Raw genomic sequence first — 22,368 nt, 5'->3', positions numbered from 1 at the left:
TGTGTCTGTTTTTGTGCCACTACAATATTGTCTTGATGACTACACCTTTGTAATATAAATTGAAATCCGGAATTGTGATGCCTCCAGTTTTATTTTTATTTTTCAGGACTTCTTTGGCTATTAAGGGTCTTTTTCGGTTCCATACAAACTTTAGAATTGTTTCTTCTAGCTCTACAAAAAGTTCTAGTGATATTTTGATAGCGATTGCATTAAATGTGTAGATTGCTTTGAGTAGTAAAAACATTTTAACAATGTTTTCCAATCCATGAGCATGGGATGCTTTTCCATTTCTTTGTATTCTCTTCAATTTATTTTATAAGTGTTCTATAGTCTTTAGAGTACAAATCTTTTACCTCTTTGGTTAGGTTTTTTCTAGGTATCTGTTTTGATGTAATAGTAAATGGGATAAATTCCTTGATTTCTTTTTCTGCTGCTTCATTACTGGTGTATAGAAATGCAATCAAATTCTGTACATTGGTTTTATATCCTGCTACTCATTATTAGTTTCAGCAATTTTTTGGTGGATTTTTTTTTCTACATAGGGGGTCGTGTCATCTATGAATACTGAAATTTTTACTTCTTCCTTGATAACTGGATGTCTTTGATTTAATGTCTGTTTTTTCCAATATAAATATTGCTACTTCAGCTTTTGTTTTCTGACATTCATCTGCATGATAGATGCTTCTTCATCTTCTCACTTTCAATCTGTAGGTGTCTTTAGATCTAAAATATATCTCTTGGGGGTCCCTGAGTGGCTCAGTCAGTTAAGTGTCTGGCTTCAGCTCAGGTCATGATCTTGTGGTTCGCGAGTTTGAGCCCTGCATTGGGCTCTGTTCTGACAGCTCCAAGTCTGCGAGGCTACTTCAGGTTCTGTGTCTCCCTCTCTTTCTGTCCCTTCTCTGCTCATTCTTTCTCTCTTTCTCTCTCTTTTTCTCTCTCAAAAATAAAAACATTTTAAAAATAAAATGTATGTTTGTAAAAAGCATATAGATGTGTGTTCTTTTTTGTAATCCATTCTGTCACCCTATGTCATTTAATGGAGGGTTTAGTACACTAACACTCAAATTAATTATTGGTAAATATGTTTATTGCTATTTTATTACTTGTTTTGTAGTTGTTTCTGAAGATTTTCTCTGACATTTTTTTCTTTCATATGTTGCTGTCTTTCTTTAGTGTTATCATTTAAGTTTTGAACCTATTCTTTTCTCCTGACCCCTTTTTGTTTTAAGTATATGTTATTACACTTTATATTAGTTTTTGTGCATGATTCCTTCACTGAGTTTTTATAAAAATTTTCATTTTTACTGCTTTTGTGTTTCCTACCTCTATACTGACACTTTTGGTTTCTCCTTTCCATTCAAAGAATCCCCTTTTCTTGCAGAGCTGGTTTAGTGGTCATGAGCTATTTTAGTTTCTATTTGTCTGGGAAACTCTATCTCTCCTTCTATTCTGAATGACAGCCTTGCTGGATAAAGTATTCTTGGCTACAGGGCCACCTGGGTGGCTCAGTCGGTTAAGCATCCAACTTCGGCTCAGGTCATGATCTCATGGTTTGTAGGTCTGAGCCCCGCATCAGGCTCTGTGCTGACAGCTACCTCAGAGCCTGGAGCCTGCTTCAGATTCTGTGTCTCCCTCTCTCTCTGACCCTCTCCTGCTCATGCTCTCTCTCTCTCAAAAATAAATAAAACATTTTTAAAAAATTTTTAATAAAGTATTCTTGGCTGCAGATATTTCCCATTCAGCACTTTGAATATAACATGCCAGCACCTTTTGACTTGCAAAACTTCTGTTGAAAAATCTGCTAGCGTTATGGGTTTTCCCTTTTAAGTTACTAACTTTTTTTGTCTTGCTGCTTTTAACTTTTTTGTCTTTATCATTATATTTTGCAAATTTAGTTACAATATGTCTTAGTGTGGGCCTGCTTTTGTTGATTCTGATGGGTGTTCTCTGTGCCTCCTGGATCTGGATATCTGTTTCTTACCCACATTAGGGGAAGTTTTCAGCTATTATTTCTCCAAATTTTCTGCCTTCTTTCTTTCTCTCTTATTCTTCTGGCACTCCTATAATAGGAATGTCATTAAATTTGATGAAGTCAGTTCTTTTAGTCTATTCTTGTTTTATATAATTCTTTCTTCTGTCTTTTGATCAGCTTGGTTACTTTCCATTACTCTTTCTTCTAGGTCATTAGTTCTTTCCTCTATTCCTTCCATCCTGTTGTTCATTCAATCAGGCTTGTTTCTCCTCTTGTTTATTGTGCCCCTATCTCTCCTGTATTATTCTTTATTTCTGTGTTCAGTGTCTCACTCATGTTTTCCACTCTTTTCTCAACTCTAGTGAGTATTCTTACAGTCATTGTTTTAAATTCTCTATCAGAATTGTTACTTATATCTGTTTCAATTAGATCTCTGGCTGTGGCCTTGTCCTGTTTTTGTTTTGGGATAAATTTCTCTGTCTATTTTGTCTGTCTATGTCTCTTTCTGTGCATATTAAGAAAATCACCTATGTCTTCTGCCCTTGAAAGTAGCGACACTATGAAGAAGTGGTCCTGGAGTGCTCTGCAGTGCAGTGTCCCTTGTTCACAAGAACATGGCAATTCAGGAGATTACCCTAAATAAATGTGTTGTTTATGCCTTGCTGTTGTGTCTGACTCACTTTTCTTTTTAGTCTAGTAATCTATACTGACTCTATGATTATTTGGGGCTGTGCTTGCTCTTTGTGATGTTAGCAGGACCCAGACAGACCAGCTCTGAGGGGGCATGGCTGCCAGGGAACTTGGGAGTGTGATATCGGGGTTAGCAAACTTTTCACTGGACCACTCGTCCTATGTCAGATCCCCAAAGCACTGCAGGGGATGGGATTTGTGTGCCAAGGCAGCTAGATGAACAAGGATAGGCACTGTGCCCAAGGAAAGCTGTGTGTGCCTGAGCCCAGCGTGCCAGACTGGCTAGGGTCTGCAGCTGGGCACAGTGTGGTGCCTGGGCCTGGTGGGGTGGCTGTTGTGCACCTGGTGGCTGAGCATGGAGTAGAACAGTAGCTGAGGGCATGTAATAGGGCACAGTGCACAGGAAGGCTAGGGACACTTGGTTGGGGAAGGCGCACAATGGCAGCTGTAGGCAAATGTGTGGTACTGTGGATGTGTATGTGGTCTTGTGGTAGTTGTGCACCTGACCGCTAGTTGTGGCATATTTGTGGCTTTGACAAAAATTTCCGTGAGCCCTGGGCCATACCTAGCAGGCTTGGAGTAGGCTAATCCTTAGAAGCACTCTTGGGCATAGTGCACTGGCAGAGGGTTGGGTAGCAAGTGTTCTGCAGTCCTGCTTCCTGCAGGTGGTTCTGTGTTTATACTGTGTGGCTGGGGTCTTCCAACTCCCTCATTTTCAGAGAAGTCCCCCAACACACTCTGAAATCGTATGAATAGATCAGTCTTCCATTTTCCCCCAGATTGTGTAAACTTTTTTTGCTTGTCTTTTGTTTTTCTTCTTTAGAGAGAGCATGCATGCGAACAGGAGAGAGGGCGAGGGAGAGAGAAAGAATCCCAAGCAGGCTCCATGCTCAGCACGGAGCCCAATCCAGGGTTCGATCCCATGACTCTGGCATCATGACCCAAGCCCACACCAAGACTCAACCACCATCTAGGTCCCCTTGAACTGTCATTTTTATATTACTCTCTGTGGGCACTTGCCTTCCCTGCTTAGCCTGTGCTGAGGCAGAGACTTTTAAGGCTCTAAGTACCACTGATTTTATAAACACAGAATTCAGCAACTCTGGATTTTCTTAAGATTTTATTTTTTAAGTAATCTCTACACCCAATGTGGGGCTCAAATTTACAACCCTGAGATGAAGAGTCAAGTGCTCTACTGACTCTGCCAGCCAAGTGGCCGACCAGCCCCTCTGGTTTTTAAAGCCAAACATTATGGCGATCAGTCATCCCCATGTGAGGTCCCTCGTGTGAAGAACTGTTTCTCTGCCTTCTCCACAAGCTCAGCTCCCTCCCTCCTACAGGCAGCCTCCCCACGCCTTTCTGAACTTCCTGACCTTTCAGATGTGGCTTCTTCTCTATATTTAATTGTGGAGTTTATTCTTCCAGTCCTCCCGTCACTCTCCAGTTTGTTAACCTGGATATGGATGATATCTAGTTGAAACTATGGGACCAGGTTGAATAATATTCTATAGTTAGTATATATATCACAATTTGTTTATTGATTTATTTGTTAAAGGGCATTTAGGTTGTTTCTAACTTTTAGCTCTTATTAATAATGGTGTCATGAACAGCATGTGATGTACAAATATCATTTCAAATCCCTGCCTTTTAATTCCTTGGATATATATCTAAACATAGATTTGCTGGATCATATTCTAAATCTATGTTTATCTTTTTGAGGAATGGCTACTCTGTTTTTCACAGTGGTTGTACCGCTTTACATTCCCATTAGTAATTCACAAGGGTTTCAATTTGTCCACTTTTTCATTAACACTTACTTTGTTTTGTTTTGTTTCTATTTTGATAGTAGCCATCTTAACAACTGTAAGTGATATCTTACTTAAGATATCACTTGTTTTTAATTTTCATTTTCTGAATAATTAGTGATGTAGAACATTTTTTCACAAGCTTGTTGGCTATCCCTATATCGTCTTTAGAGAAATGTCTATTTGTGTCTTTTGCCCATTTTTAATTTGGTGTTGTTTTTCAATGTTCTTTAGTTTAAGGAATCCTTAATATATACTTATATACCAATCCTTAATATAAGCTCTGGATATTAATCCCTAACCAGATAATGATTTTTTAATATTTTCTTCCATTCTGTGGCTGCCTTTTCAGTATCTTGATAATGTGCTTTGCAGACAAAAGTCCTTTTAATTTTGATTAAGTCCAGCAGATCTATTTTCTTGTTTGTTCCCTGTCATTTTGTTATCACATCCAAAAACTTATTTCCAAATTAATGTTACAAAGTTTTTCTCTATGTCTTCTAAGAGTATTATCATTTAGTTCTTTAGGTCTTCAATCCAGTTTGAGTTAATTATCGCATATGGTATAAGATAAGGGTCTAATTTCATTCTTTTCCATATGGATATCCAATTTCTCAGTTTCATTTGTTGAAGATTGTCTTTTGCCATTGAATGGCCTTGGCAGCCTTCTTGAAAATCCTTTGACCATATAGGCAAGGATTTATTTCTTGGTTGTATATATATTCCATTCATCAGTAATGCCTGAACTTATTCTACAACTACTCTGTTTTTGTTGCTGTAGCTTCATAGAAAGTTTTGATATCAAGAAGTGTGAGTTATTCCACTTTGTCCTTTTAAAAATCTGTTTAGGGTATCTGAAGTCCCTTGAAATTCTGTTTTGTGATGGATTTTTTATTTCTGAAAAAGTGTCATTAGAATTTTAACAGGGATGGCATTGAATTTGTAAATTTTTTGGACAGTATTAATATCTTAACAATATTATGTTGTTCAGTCCATAAAGAGATATGAATGGGTATCTTTCCCTTTCTATAAGGCCTTCTTTAATTTTTTCAGCATTTCGTTGTAGTTTTCAGTGTACACATCATTCACCAGCTTGTTTAAGTTTAGTTGGTTAATAATAGTTGATACTGTTATAATTGGAATTGTTTTCTTATTTTTTTCATAACGTTTATTGTAGTGTAAAGAAATGCATTTGATTTTTGTATGTTAATATTTAACATCAACTTTACTTTTTTTGATTAGTTCTGACAGGCTCTTTAGGTGTGGAGTCTTTAGAGTTTTCTATACGTAAGATTATGTCATCTGTAAACAGAGATTATTTTACTTCCTTCTCAGCAATTTGTATGCCTTTCATTTATTTTTATCACCTAATTGCATTGGAGAGAATTTCAAATATATTGAAAAGAGGAGGCAAATGTAGGTTTGCATATGCATTATTTACATATTGGGTATATGTTAATTTTCAGGAAATAATTACAAAACCAATTTTTATTCTTATTTGATATCTTCATATTTTCAATGTATTACTTATAATGTATGCTGCTTTTTAAAATAAAATAAAAGAACATAAGCCAGAAAGCCAGTTAACAAAATATAAAAAGGTAAAGGAAGCAAAAGTTACATATACAGGTGACTAATTACCACTGGATTGCCCATTTTGATGGAACAAGAGTTTTACAATGGTTACAAGTGAAGTTAAAATATTTCTCTTGACAAACTATTCTTATCAATATTATAACAAAGATTCATGATAATTTATAATCCAAAATATTTAACTTACATTTGAAACCCAAACAAAATTAATGAATTATGTTCCCAAGTTTTGACGGCACAAATCATTAACATTAACCAATTATTTATAACAGAATATTAATATAATATAGAAAATTTCCCTTATGGAGATTCTCAATTTAATTCTTAATTGTAGGTATCAAAAACCAAGTTATATTACATTATTGCAAAAACTATGTCAAGGCAAACACCTTCAGTTATTTTTCTTTAACTGATCATTGTTTAGATTTTGTATTAGAATGCTAGAATCTTTGTCCCCAAATCAGAGTACTGTGGAATAAAAAGTTGAGCATTTACTATATGTATATAACATATAATTCTTTTCACATATTATATCAAATGTTTGAATGATTATGAAATATTATGTGTTTTACTTCAGTATTGTATAAATAAAACCTGCAAAGAAGTTCATTTGATGGAATATAACTGTAATGCTACTACAAAATGCAGAGGAAATGGAGTAAGTAACTTTTTTTGTAGTTCTAAATTAAATGTTACTTCTGTGGGTAATTAAAAGTAGTAATAATTACCTTATTTGGGAGAATTGAGAGTCTAGGTTACTTTTAATCTGACCTTACCTAGAAATAGCTAATCAATATAAAGAAAATCAGTGTAGCTAATTCAAAGATTATTAAATAAACTCTACTACACGTGTTGAATTTATTGTCAGCACCCACAACTTATGAATTAACATGTTTAAATGAAAAACATTTATTCTTTTCTAATGACAATAAATTCATGATTTACTTATAACTATGATGTACTCATAATGATTAAAATTTATAGCAAATGATATTTTATAGACAGTACACTTAAAAACATGTTGATATGTTAGTGGATTTTCTGATTGTTACTGTGAAAAAGTTTCTAATAGGAAATGTATCCTTATGCAAAAACTTTTTATTTCTTCCCAACTACTTATCTATCTTAATCTGCTAATACAAATTTGCTGTTACTTTTATATTTAATTTTTACTGCTTTAATTTAGTGTTTTGGTTCTTTTTAAATTATTTTTCCTAAAAGAAATCACTGTAAGATGAAGCCAATATTATACAAATTATTTCAAATTTAGTAAACTTACAGATTCAATTTTATAATTTTTAAATTGTTTGGATTTAGAATATATAAAATTCCTCTTGCATTAATCTTTAATTTTCTATGGGCTGTTAACAAAGAGGATAACTACATTTTCATGTTTTGTTTTTTATTCTCTATAGTTATAGGTATTGTTCTGATCTTTGCTTTCCTTTGTTTAACTTACTGTTGTTAAGCCTTCAGCCTTAATGATTTTTATTAAATCTCAAAGCAAACTTATAGATTACAGATTATTGATGTTTTATTGGATACAAAAGTGTTTTCTTCATCTACAGCCATTTTTATTTTATTTAGACTTTTGTATTTTTAATATAATTTTTCACTATGGAATATGACATATTAAATTAGGTAAGTAGATTACACTTATGTATTTATTTTGAGATTTTTCTGTTTGTTAATTTCATAATTAAAATGAAAATGTCAAGTAAGATCTAACTAAATCTAGGAGAAGCTCTTTTTACTTTCCAATGACATCTTAACAGATAGGCAACTCTACTATATATAGTTGACAGAGCTGATTTACAACTCTATAATATGCAACTTCAGTTCAATTTTATGAACATGTAGTTGTTTAGAAATCTTATTGTGAAATATTGGCAGTTATTATGCCAGTTATTGTTCTTTTTTAATTTATAAGATACTTTTTTAAATTAATAAGAGTATTTTTAGAGCAGTTTTAGGTTCACAGAAAACTTGAATGAAAAATATAGAATTTTCCCATGTCTTTTTCCTGATGTACGCATAGCCTCCTACATCAAGAGTGTACATTTGTTACAACTGATGAACTTACTCTAGCACATCTTAAGTACCCAAACTATTGATAATTTACATTAGGGTTCATTCTTTGTGTTGTACATTTTATAGTTTTGAACAAATGTAAAATGACATGTATCCATTATCATAATACCATAAGGGTATTTTCACTGGCTTAAAACTCCTCTGTGCTTCTCTTCTCTTCCCCCAGCTCCAACCTATGGCAACCCCTGATCTTGTTACTATCTCCATAGATTCACCTTTTCCAGAATGTTATGTATAGTGTATAGCCGTTTTTAGAATGTTATATATTTACACAGTATATATATATACTTTTCAAAGTGGCTTCTTTCACTTAATAACATACACTTAAGGATTCTTAATGTCTGGATTTATCACAGTTTATTTATTCATCTCTAAAAGTCATATTGGTTGCTTCCAAATTTTTGCAATTATGAATACAACTACTTAAATATCCATGTACAGATTTTTGTGTAAAGATAAGTTTTCAACTCTTTTGAGTATATATTTCTGTTTCAATTAGTGTCTCTAGCAATTTATAATTTTGTTACTCTGAAAAGTAATAATCTAAGTATGAATATCAACAAGTTAAGAAAAGAACAACAGATTATATTGAAAATATCAATGATTGATTGATTTTAAGTGGTGGACATTCCTGAATCTGGTCTCTGTTGTTAAAGAAAAAGGTTTCAGTAATCAATTCCGTGTCTTTCTTTCATACAACATGCTTTTAAAGTATCTAAAAAGTTATCTCCAAACTCAAAGTCGTCAAGATTTTCTCCAATGTTATCTTTTAAAAGTTTTATAGTTTTGTATTTTACATACAGATCTATGATCCATTTGAGCTAATTTTTATGAAAGGCTAACTATGTACTTAGCGACTTAAGTAATAAGTAGTAGCAATGAGTACTAACTTTTTGCATGTGAATATCCGGCACTATTTGTTGACAGATGATTCTTTCCCCATTGAACTACCAGCCTTTGTTCCATTATCAAAGATCAGTTGACTATATTTATGTGGGTTTAATTTGGGCTTCTCTATTTAATTCCATTAATTTGTTTATTTATCACTTTGGCAATACCACACTGCTTTGATTTATTGTGTTAAAAAATATATACATTCAAGTACTTAAGCTGATCCTTCTTTGTTCTTCAGTATTATGTTGGCTATTCTGGGTCTTTTGGTTCTCCATATAAACATTAGTTTACCAAATCAGTTTGTCAATATCCAAAAAATAAACTGGAATTTTGCTTGGGAATGCATTTAATGTATAGATCAAGTGTGGAAGAACTAACATCTTGACAATATTGAGTGTTCATACCCATATACATGGAATATCGCTCCATTTATATAGATCTTTGAGTTTGCTACATTAAACTTGCAGTTTTCCTTTTGCAAGTTTGTAAAGTTATAACCAATTACTTCTGGTGCTAATATAAATCGCATTGTTTTTTTTATTTCAAATTCTAGTTGTTTACTGTTGTATATAAGTAAGGAATTGACTTTTACACATTAATCTTTCATTATGCTACCTTACATAATCACTGGTACTTATCTCTTTTGTCAATTCTGTGGGATTATTTACCCAATCATGTCATCTGAGAAGAAAAAATTGTGTTTCTTTCTTCCCAAATTTTATTTCTTTTATTTACTGTTCTTATTGTATTAGCTAGGACTTTTAGTATAATGTTGAAAAGAGAAAAAGTAGGGAGACCAAACAGCCTTGCCTTGTTCCTGATCTTAGCAGGAAAGCTTCTAGCTATATTCTCACTATTTTTTTCTTACATTTCTTCAGTGTAGTAAGCCATATTAATTTGTGAACTTCTAAATAAGGTAGAGGAATTTCTTATCTGTATATTTAAAAATAAATTCAAAACTTAGAAAGAGTCACATTCAAATAAGCAAATCTGAATTAAAAAGTAATAAAAACCATTTACTTCCTAGAAAACAATAAAGGGGATGCAATTCATAAACCCAGGTAACACTTAACCTTTCCTCTTATTCATAATTTTCTTTCATATTATCTTTCATTGGAGACTCTCATCTGTGGCCTTCCACCCCACCCCCAACACACAAGTGAAATCTGACAAAATAAGTTCTCTTTTTCTCTGAACCCCATAGCTTACTCTCTTCTTTCCACTTGTTCTTTTTTCCTTTTTCCCTGGACTTTTCCCTCTTATTTTAGTCTTGTATTTCAATTTATTTTTTCTTAGGTTTTCCCCTAGTCTCTTATGCATTCTTAGTTTCAATTGTTCTCTGCCTTTTTTTTTTTATTGAGGTATAATTCCGGTGTACAATATAGTGATTTATATGCTTATTTTTAAAAATTCTACCTATAAGTGATATCATTTAGTATTTGTCTTATGCTTTCTAACTTATTTTACTTGGCATAATACCTCAAGGTCCATCCATGTTGCCACAAATGGCAAGATTTCATTGTTTTTATGGTTGAATAGTATTCATATGTATTACATCTTTTCATTCATTCATAGATGGGCACTTAGGTTGTTTCCATATCTTGACTATTATTGCTACAATAAACATCTTTTCAAGTTAGTGACTTGGTTTCTTTGGATGAATATGAAGAAGTGGAAGTACTGGATCATGTGATATTCTTAGTTTTAATGTTTTGAAGAACACCCACACTGTTTTCTACAGTGGTTACACCAATTTGCATTCCTACCAACATGAGGGTTTCCTATTCACCTCTTCCTCACCAACACTTGTCATTTCATATCTTTTTGATAATAACCATTCTAGCATGTGTGGGTAAGATATCATTGTGGTTTTGATTTGCTTTTCTCTTATGATCAGTAATATTGAGCATCTTTTCGGGTAAATAGTGGTTATATGGAAGTCTTTTGTTTCTCATTATTAAATATGTTAGCTGTGTATTTTGTAGATTTCCTTCTCATATTGAGCAATTTCCCCCTCTATTACTGGATTGGTGATTTTCAATCATAAATGATGTATGCTTAGCCAAGTCCTTTTTTCTGAATCTATTGATATACAATCATATGACTTTTCTTTTTAGACTACTGTGTGATTGATGGGTTACAGTAATTGATCTTCAAATGATAACTTCACTTGTATACCAGGAATAAAATCCATTTCATTATGATATAGTATTCTTTTATAATTTGATTTGATAATATTTTTGAGGACTTTTGCATTTATGCTAATGAGTGATACTGGTCTGTAGTTCTTCTTTCTTATAATGTCTTTGGTTTTGGTGTTGGGGTAATGCTGACCTCAAAATGAGTTCACAAGTGTTCCTCCTACCCCAATTTTGTGGAAGAGGTTGTAAAGAATTTATATAATTTTGTTCTTAAATGTTTGGTCAGATTCATGAGAGAAAGGGCGCCTGGGTCACCCAGTTGGTTAAGTGTCGAACTCTCAGCTTTGGTTCAGGTCATGATCTCACGGTTCATTTGTTCCAGCCCCACTTGGGATTCTCTCTCTCTCCCTTTCTCTCTGCCCCTCCCTGCTCATGCTCTCTATCTCAAAAGAAGTAAATAAATAAACTTTATTTTAAAAAGTATAAGAAAAATGAAATATTTTATTTTACCTTCTTTTACTCCTTTTCTTTTACTCCTTTTTCCTTACGTGTGTCTGAGTTTCTAATCTACATCAGTCCTTTCTGAAGCATTTCTTGCAAAGCAGGTATGCTTGTGACTAATTCTCTGAAATTTTGTTTGTTTGAAAAACTCTTTATTTTTCCTTTTCTTTTGAAGACTAATTTTAATGGATACACATTCAAATTGGGTTTGATTTTTGTCAACATTTTAAATATTTCATTCCATTCTCTTCTTGCTTTCATGATTTCTGAAGAGAAGTACAACATAATTATCAACCTTGCTCTTCCGTAATTTTTTTAAATTTTCTAGATTATTTCAAGATGTTCTCCTTATTTTTAAAATATTTTCTGTAGTTTGAATGTTATTTCTACATGCATTTTTAAAATATTTGCCTTTCCTGATATTCTCTGAAGTTTATGTATATGACATTTTTTAGTTTATCATTAATTTCGGGAAATTCTGTCAATATTCTTTCAAATATTACTCTGTCCCTTTCTTTTTTCTCCTTCTCGTATTCCCATGACACGTAAGTTATATCTTTTTTAAGTGTCTCACAATTCTTGGATCTTTTTTATTATTTTTTTATTATTATATCTTTTTATTATTTTTTCTCTCTACACTTGTTTTGGAATTTTTCTATTGGCATTTCCTCAAGCTCACTGATTATTTCTTTGGTTGTATACAGATGAGCCCATCAAAGGAAATCATGTCTTCTATACAGTGCTTTAGACTTCTACAATTTTAAATATTTTTCTAGAGTTTCTATCTCACTGCTTATATTACCAATCTGTTCTTTTATGCTGTCTCCTTTCTCTGAGCACATTAATCATGGCTGTTCCAGATCCCTGGTCTGTTACTTCCAACATCTCTGCCGTATCTGTCTGGTCTACACCTTTCTCTGTCTCTTCAAATTGTGATTTTTGTCATTTAGCATGGCTTGCAATTTATTGTTGAAGATCAGACATGATGCACTGATTAAAAAGAACTATGGTAAATAAGCTCTTGTCAAATTTAATTAAGATTTGAAAAACACTATTAAAAAACTGAAAGAGAAAAACAGTGAGAATAACAGTATGCTATGTGAGAATAACAGTGTGCCTCCGTAGTAGTAAAATATAGTTTTCTCATTTCACATAGTAGAATATAAAACACTAAAAACCAATCCCTGAATTGACATGTAAAAATAGCCAAGATTCACAAAAAGTTAAACTTCCAACAAAGAAGTGCTTCTATGACAATATATGGGAAAATCTTGGAAAATAATGACACTTTGACATGTGGGAGGTGGCTGTCTGAATTGATATACCTAAAAAGTCTCAAATCTCCATCTGAACCTACAGAAATGGTCCATTTATTTCTGTTAAAGGATGGAATTCCCTACTTCCTAGAAGGTTATACAAAGGCCTGCCTCTTGGAAGTTAACATATGCCCCCTAAAATTTTCTCCCACTTTTGTTTATGCCACTATACCACTAACTAGAATTATGTCACAGTATAATTTGATTGGAGATGTTCTGGGCCTGATAAGGAACAAAAGCAATACATTTAATGTTCTAAAGTTATAACACTCTTATTTGAATTTATACCAAAACTTTAAGAACATAAAAATACTTTGCTCCTTTACTGTACTGTTGTCATCCATTTTATTTGTTCATGTCACAAATTAGATATTTTTACTCTGGACTCCAAAACCTAAAATAATAATTCTTTTAATCTCATTAGTCTTTTAAATTATGTAGAAACAAAATGTAGAGCTATAATTCAAGGTTACAATAATACTAGCTTCTAGACGAATAATTACTTTCTGATCTATTATTTTCTTATCATGTAGAAAAAAGTAGAGTTACAATTGTTGCAATAATTTTAGCTTTTAAAAGTGCACATGTATTTACCTTTTATGAGATCTTTATTTCTTCACATAGCTTTAAATTATAATATACTGTCCTTTTAAACTACCCTGCCAGATTCCTTTGACCATTTCTTTCAGGGAGCTCTAGTAATAATGAATTCCTTAGATTTTGTTTATTTGGGAATTATTCAATTGCTCCCTTACTTTTGTGGGGTTTTTAAAAATCTTTTTGCATTTATTTATTTTTGAGGTACAGAGTGAGACAGAGCATGAGTGGGGCAGGGGCAGAGAGAGAAAGAGACACAGAATCTGAAGCAGGCTCCAGGCTCTAAGCAAGTGTTCAGCACAGAGCCAGACAGGGGGGCTGGAACCCAGGAACCATGAGGTCATGACCTGAGCCCATGACCTGAGCAGAAGTCTGATACTCAATGGATTGAACCGCCCAGGGGCCCATCCCTTACTTTTGAAAACAGTTTTGCTAAATATAGGATTCTTAGTTGATGGGGTTTTGTTGTTGTTATTGTTGTTGTTTGTTTTTGTTTCTTTTTTCAATTAGCATTTTGAATATATCAGCCATCTGCCTGCTGGCTTCAAAATTTCTCATAAGAAATCTGCTGATGGTTTTATTTAGGATCTCTTGTATGAGACAGGTTATTTTCCTTGCTTGTTTCAAAACTCTTTCTTTGCCTTTGGCTTTCATAGTTTGATTATGATATGTACCCCTGTGAGTCTCTGAGTTCATTTCATTTGAAGTTTGTGAGCTTCTGAATATTTATATTCACGTTTTTCATTGAATTTGGAAAGTTTTCAGTAGTTATTTCTGCATATATTCTCTCTTCTTCTGAAATGCAAAAGGAATTCCTCAAGTTGACAAAAAGGATACTAACAACATGAAAACATGTAAAAGTATAAAAGTCACTGTAAAAATTAAAATATATTCAATTTCAGAATACTCTAATATTATGATGTTAGCATGTAAATCACTTTAAACTCTGATATAAAAGTTAAAAGACAGGGGAGCCTGGGTGGCTCAGTCAGTTAAGTGTCTGACTTCTGCTCTGGTCATGAAACCCATGTCAGGCTAGGCACTGACAGCTTGGAGTGTGGAGCCTGCTTTAAATTCTGTCTCTCTCTTTTTCTGCCCCAACACCCACTTGTGCTCTCTCTCATGCTCTCTATCTCTCTCTTTCAAAAACAAACAAATGAGCATTTTTTAAAAGTAAAAAATAAAAGTTAACAGACAAAAGTTTTAAAGTTAACTAGATACAAAAATGTGTTAATTAATACACCATATAAAATGATGGAAATTGTGACATCAATTATAGGAAATGTGGGGTAAGGAGAAATTAAAGTGTAGAATATTTGTATAAGTCAAAGTCAGGTTGTTATCAGCTTAAAATAGACTATTATATCTCTAAAATATTTTATGTAAGACTCATCATACTCACAAATAAAAAGCTGTAGTAGACACACCAAAGAGAAAGGTAAAGTAATCAAAGCAAAACAGTATTTTTAAAAAATCAAGTTACAAAGGAGGGCAGTAAGAGAAGAAAAACAGAACAAAGGACCCACCAGAAGAGAAGGAGCACAAAGGCGATAGTAAATCCTTACTAATTCATAAGTACATTAACTATAAATTTATTGAATTTATATTTAAAAAACATAAATGATATACTAGTCAATATATAGTGATTTACTTTACTTTTAAGGGCATGCATAGGGTGAATATGAAGGAATGGAAAGAGATTTTCCATGAAAACGGTAACCAAAAGACAGTAGTGTGACAATACTTTATCAGAAAAAATATACCTTCAGTAAAAATTGTCAAAAAAGACCAGAAAGTCACTACATAATGACAAAAGAGTCAATTCATCTAAAGAATATAAAAATTGTAATAGACATGCATCTAAATTCCAAACACTTAAAATATAAAAGAAGTATTAACAAAACTGAGGGGAGAAATAGATAATGATACAGAAGTAGAAAGGAAATACAGAAAATTTTTAGCAGTGGTGAGTGGAACTTAATTAGTGGGTGAAAACTAAGAGTTTGCATTTTGAGTATTTGAATTTTACAAAATTGTATTTACTTGTTTTACTTCAAAATAAAAATATTAAGTGTAAAAGCACAAATAGCATGTAAACTAATAGATGTAAACTGCTAGAGGAGTTGATCATAAAGGTTTTTCATTGTTCATTTTTAATATTTTTGCATCTTTTATTTTTGAAAATATGTTCACTTAAAATGAAATGCAAATGGTTTATCACTAAAGTAAAATTTTGAAAAAGTGACTAGGATAAGAAATTAAAGTGGCCAAGTCAATTGTTGGCAATTTTATTATAATATTTTGTATAGAAATTAAGGTGTAAAAATAGGAAATGTAGAAGTAGTGACAGCAAATATTTACAAAACAACTAAATGAGATAATATTTTTGAAAAATTCTAAATTCACCAAAGGTTGTGAATATGATGGCCATAATTTATGGACTCTCATTTAGTAAAACTGATTGGGGAAGGCAAGGTATTTATCAGAAAGTCAATATATAAAGGTCATAAATATACTATCATGTAGGTAATAATTTGTCCTTGACCATTATGTTGTCAAAATTTTCACTATTTTATCCAACCTATTTCTCATACAGTATTAATAAACTTAGGAAAAATAATTTTATTCTTTTGAATATATACATAAGACATAAAAACTAACAAAATTTACAGTTATTATATTTTTGGTTTTTCTTTCAGATATGTAATAATTTGGGTAATTGTCATTGCTTTCCTGGCCATAGTCCTCCATATTGTGAATTCCAGATCGGTTCACCAGGGGGAAGTATTGATGATGGAAATGTTCAGAAATCTGGTGAGTAGAAATAAAACCTTTAAAACATAAATACTGCCTTACCAGACAGTTAACATGTTTGTGTAGGGAATAATGAATGAAAGAATGAATGATTTAATCAACAAATATGACACTTGCCTTAATTTATGGGAACAACAGAAAGTATAAAAATGTACTCCATCAGTCAAGTTATGATTTATTATCAGTTCCATTTATACTTTGTCATATGTTTTTTCAAATTTCATTCAGAATGAGTACCCTATGCTACAGCTGTTTTTTAATAGTCTACAAAATTTTTAATAATATGAAATGCAAATCTTTTGTATAGTGTTTATTCTTCCATATTTTAGTTTGTTTTGAATTCTTGGTATGACATTTCTTGAAACTTGAGTAATATCTTCTAACTTATTAACTAAGTTGATGAAAGCAGTATCTGAGAAAATATTACAAATATTGTGTAATACTAATTTCATTAAAATCACTATTCAAGATAGCTTTTAATTACTCAGGTGATTATAAAAGATTAGACTCAGCATTGTATTTCTTTAATTATTTAATAAAACAACATCTATTTATGATGGTACTAGATGCTTGAAAGAATGAAGTCCCAGTCTAGATGCCAAATAGGGCTATTACACACAGAATTTGCCTCTAAGAACATTCCAATATTTGGGCTCAGACCATCTCACTAATTCCTATTTAGCATGTTCAATTAATATTGCTTGAAGGGCAGATTTATACCCTTCTGTTTTATAATACCAAGTAGGGGTAACATTCCCATAAGATAGAATTTTCATCTCCATAATACCATCAGGTAAAAGAGATGCAACCATTTCACATAAAGCTTTTTTAAATACACCAAATTTCATAATCTTATCAGCCATCATATTTTTACATTCTCCCAGTGTGTTTTGTCTCACATCAAGACTTCACCAGTGGGTTTTTGGTACCACACTGTCTACGGTTTCTGTATCAAGGAGTCTTGGAAATTTCTTCCCCTCACTCCCTGACCATTTTCCCATTCTTGTGAAAAAGTCTTTGGGGCACTTCCCTAGTGAGAAATCAAGCCAAGGGATCCGGGCCCTTTTGTGAAACTTGATCAATCTGCTTAACCACTACCACAAGCACAAGTGATTTCCATTCTGGTTTCTCACTGTAATCTCCAACTTTATGCTTTACAAAATTTTCCAAACTAAGCAAAATATAATGGGCTTGTTCAGGAACTTCAATATTGGGGGACCAGCAGGAGGTCCCTTTTGTTCACCACACCCGCATCTGGGTGGCTCAGTCAGTTATGCTACAGACTTTGGCTCAATTCATGATCTCATGGTTCATGAGTTCAAGCCCCACATAGGGTTCTGTGCTGTCAGTGCAGATCCCATTTTGAATTCTCTCTACTTCTCTCCCTTTTCCCATTCCCTGCTTGCATTCTCTCTCTTTCTCTCTCACTCTCTCAAAAATAAACATTAAGAAAATACCTTTGTTTCACCTCCATCAGTGTTTGTTTTATTCACCCCACTTATTAATAGCTATCTAAGGATTTCCACCATTCTGGGATGAGTTCTGTGAATCACCTCATTCCTTTTCCTCCTTATTCACCCCTATTAATATTTGCTGTATCTTAACTGTTAAAACTTACCAGCCTGCTAAGATCAGTGTCTTGATTTCTTTCCTCTGCCTTTCCCCATTTTCTTTTAATTAATATATTTTTCTACCCGAAAGGCAGCTGAGATAGAAAATTTTATAAGGTTTCCCAAATTGTTCTTCAGTTATGGAACAATAAGCTTATATGGGGTACCATATGAAAGGATCCCATTAACCGCATTTCTCATGTCCTGGGTAATGGGCATATTCAGTGGGTGAATATATCCCAGTCATAATAAAGCCAGTCCACATAGCTTGCACTTAGAAGCATATCAGCTGCTTCATCTGGAGTGTTCCACTTCGTATTCATTGGTAGAGATGGAAAGTCACACTTTTCAGGTAAATGGATCTTATTTTAGCTCTTATCTAGTCTACCTGACTGGTAGACAGCCTGGCTAGAACAGCCTGGCTGGCTGTTCCTTCAGGAATAAATACTTCTGTGTCTGGATCACAAGCAGGCATCTATGGTTGTTCCATAGTGAACTGTGGGTCCTGAATCAACCCAAACATGGTCTTCCACTCTGTAGCATTCAAAACCAAAGATATCACACCCTAATTAGTTACTTTCACAATCCATTTTGGTTAAGATTCTTTGGAAACTGATGGTATCAATCTATAAAATGAAACAACTCCTTTACATTATATCTTTTGGTTTTAACAGACTCTTGTTTTTGTTCTTCACCCACATTAACCACCTTCTTGGTGACCAGAGGCCTAGAAGGTCCTTTCCGTTGTCTGTGAATAATTTTTACCTTGGGTGGCAGATATGAGGCTAGTCTCAAAAACTCAGAAGCACTGAAATCTGAATTTGGTCTAACAATTTCTTTGGATACATACCTAGAAGTGGGATTGCTGGATCATATGATAGGTTGTTTTTTTGTTTGTTTGTTTGTTTTTTCAGAGAGAGAAGCAGAGAGAGAGGGAGAGAGAGAATCCTAAGCTCTCTCAGCTCAGAGGCCAATGTGGGGCTCGAACTCATGAACCATGAGATCATGACCTGGGTTTTGTGGTGCAGAGTATCAAGTGCAGGGGCATATGGTGGCATTTGATCCAGGGAGATATAATGTGTTTTTGGCTTAGGGCATTGGGGTCTACCTTAAAAATACTGTGTGGCCCTTGTGAGCACCCTATGGATCTATTGTTGCTGCAAGGGTTGTTTGGGCCCTAAGTGTCACTTCCAGGACCAATAATTAGGCACAAGGTTAAACAGCGGTGATGGCTGGGCCCAGTGATATGCACATACTTGGTGAAGGGCCCCGCTCCAAGTGCCTACATAATAGCAGAGATCAGTTGCAGACACACTTGTAATGATCAGAGCCAGGGTAGGTAGCAAGGACCAGCGGCAACTATGGGTTCACAGGAAACTATAGTGGTCCTGAGTGGCGATTTGCTCTCTTATGCCTTCACACTCAATCTCCAGGTGTGCATACTGCAGTGGAGGCCAGTGATGGGATTTGGGCTATGGGGCATACAGGTGCACAGCTGGAGGGGCTATCTTCAGGTGCGCTGATAAAGTATTTGAATTTAGAATATACAAAAATTTATAGTAATAATATATAAAGAATCCTTGAAATAATGAAAAGCAAACAACCCTACCAAAAAATTGACAATATTTAAATTGAAACTGTATCAGAGACTATATAGAGATGACAAATAAGCACATGTAAAGGTGCTGAACATCCTTTTTCATAAAGAAAATGCAAATTAAAAGCAAAATTAGATACTATTACATGTCTGTAGGAAATTGCTTAAATTTAAAGGCATAACCACATGAAGTTTGGCTGCAATGTGAAGATAGTATCTTTTACACTGCTGTAAAATTGCAGTTTCACAGTTTCTTAAGAAGGTAAACATTCACCTACCATATAATCCAGTCATTTCACTATTTACTCAAGAAAGTAGAATCCTTATGCCAATATAAACTTTGTATATAAATGTCTATAACAGCTTTATTTGTAATAGTTCAAATCTGGAAATGACCCAAATATAAATCAACAGGTGATGGATACACAAATTGTTGTATATCCTAACAATAGATTACTATTGAACAATAAAAAGGAATGAGCTATATAGTTACATGGACCAATGTGGATGAATTTCAACATTTCCTTATGTAAAAAAGTAAGACCGATAAGAATTCTAACATTATACGAAATTGTAGAACATGCAAATAATTTATAGTGAGGGAATGCAGATAGATCAGTGGCTACCTGTGTGGTGGAGTGGTACATGATGGGATTACAGAGGAGCGAGAGGAAACTTTTGTATATGATGGATATACTCATCATTTTGATCAACGTGGTGATTTCATGGGTGTATACATATTAAAATGTATGAAATTATATATTTTCAATGTGTATTTACCATACCTCAAAACATCACCATGATGCTAAAATAACAAAATTTAAATGATGAATGAGGATATTCACACTATCTTGTTGTCAAATAGTTAAGCCTATTTTATTAACTTACCAAATTTTAAAAAATTGTAAGAATTTTACACTAAATGGAGAAAACTCACAGATGTCAAACAAAAATATCTGTAAAATGTTTGCCTATTTGGGGTATATATTTGCCAAATCTTATCCATCTATACAGTTAAAATGTTTGCCTCTTATTGTATATAAAGAATAACTACAATAAAAAAGGAGATACCATATGTATTACGTATATTATCATCCAAGTGAGAATATAACTGAGCTGTATAATCATGGCATGCAGTGATTTCTGTTTTTATGTTACCCTTCAGTAAAAATTCACTGTCAATAAAAATAGAAGAAATCAAGATACTTATAAACTTTGGAAAGAAATATTGATTAGAAAATATTGAGGATTCTCTTGGATTCTGGCAGGATATGTTTTGAGATAGCTCTCCATCTATCAATTCATCCATGCGTCTCTCAATCACTCTTTGGGTTAAGTCTTATTTTTGAAAAAAAAAGAGATCCTAAAATACATATTTTTCTACCTGAGTTGTTCATTCCCTGTATCACTGAATTTATCCAAGTCTATCTCATTGACTTGAGATACAGTGACACACGGTATCCCATTGTATGGATGTCTCATAATTTAATTTCGCCTTTGTCCTATTGATGGAGCTTTATGCTATTTCTAATTTCTTTTTCTATTACAAAAGTGCTATAATAAAATTCTTCTTTTAGGCAACATTTATGATATATGTGAGTCTTTTTTCCCAAAATTTTTATTTAAATTCCAGTCAGTTAACATATAGTGTAATATTGATTCCCAGGGTAGAATTCAGTGACTCATCAGTTACATATAACACCCAGGACTCATGATAAAAATTGCACTCCTTAATACCCATCACCTATTTAGCCAGCCCTCCATTCACCTCCCTCCATTAACCCTCACTTTCTCTCTATTGTTAAGAGTTTCTCATGGTTTACTTCCCTCTCTCTCTCCTTTTTCCCCTTCCCATATGTTCACCTGTTTTGTTTCCTAAATTCCAGATATGAGGAAAATCATATGATATTTTTCTTTCTCTGACTACTTATCCTTCCTAATTTTTAAATCAAATTAAGTTCTATTATTGTACTACTTTTTAAAAAATATTGATGTCAGAAATATGCTCAATGTAGTTAGCAGTACTCAAAACATGTACACAGTTACCATAATAATTAAAAATATGCAAAGAAGACAAGAAATCTGACAAAAGTTCCATCAGTGCTTAGGGTTATGAACTTTTTTTAAAATTATAGTTTATTGTCAAGTTGGTTTCCACATAACCCCCAGAACTCATCCCAACAAGTGCCCTCCTCCATGCCCATCACCCATTTTCCCCTCTGCCCCACCCCTATCAACCCTCAGTTTGTTCTCAGTACTTAAGAGTCTCTGATGGTTTGGCTCCCTCCCTCTTCTTAACTGTTTTTTCCCCTTCCCATCCCCTATGGTCCTCCATTAAGTTTCTCCTGTTCCACATATGAGTGAAAACATATGGTATCTGTCTTTCTCTGCCTGACTTATTTCACTTAGCATAATAGCATAGGGTTATGAACTTAAATGCCCTTTTATTTCCCCTACAAAAGTTTGAAATGTATTAAAATTTCAATCATTTACATAAATATTATACATACAAAATGATTAAAGTGAAAAATTAAGTTTATTTAAATATTCAGTGAATATCTACTGATTTCTATTTCATTTTTAGGTATATTTTTTATTGAAGCAGGCGACAATGCACAGCAGAACAACTGGCTTATTCTGAGTTTCTACATTGCTCTTCCCTTTATCATAATTTTCACCATGATGATCATGAAACGAAATGAGATGAGAAAATCATGCAACAGAGAGAACGCAGAATACGAAGGGTA

At 33.3% G+C, this 22,368-nt stretch overlaps 1 protein-coding gene across 1 annotated transcript in view; it reads left to right on the top strand.

Moving 5' to 3' along the window:
• ADAM18 (ADAM metallopeptidase domain 18) overlaps positions 1 to 22,368 on the top strand; it is a 122,700-nt gene that overhangs the window by 86,779 nt on the left and 13,553 nt on the right. Inside the window, exons 17-19 of the mRNA XM_039253397.1 lie at positions 6,638 to 6,718; positions 16,300 to 16,414; positions 22,206 to 22,365. Coding sequence (XP_039109328.1) covers positions 6,638 to 6,718; positions 16,300 to 16,414; positions 22,206 to 22,365 — 356 coding nt within the window. The remainder of the gene's footprint in view (positions 1 to 6,637; positions 6,719 to 16,299; positions 16,415 to 22,205; positions 22,366 to 22,368) is intronic.

Source organism: Hyaena hyaena, unplaced genomic scaffold (genome assembly GCF_003009895.1).
Source record: "Hyaena hyaena isolate Hyena2069 unplaced genomic scaffold, ASM300989v1 scaffold_446, whole genome shotgun sequence".
NCBI classification, from domain to species: Eukaryota; Metazoa; Chordata; class Mammalia; order Carnivora; family Hyaenidae; genus Hyaena; species Hyaena hyaena.
This window is presented reverse-complemented; position numbering and strand designations above follow the sequence as displayed.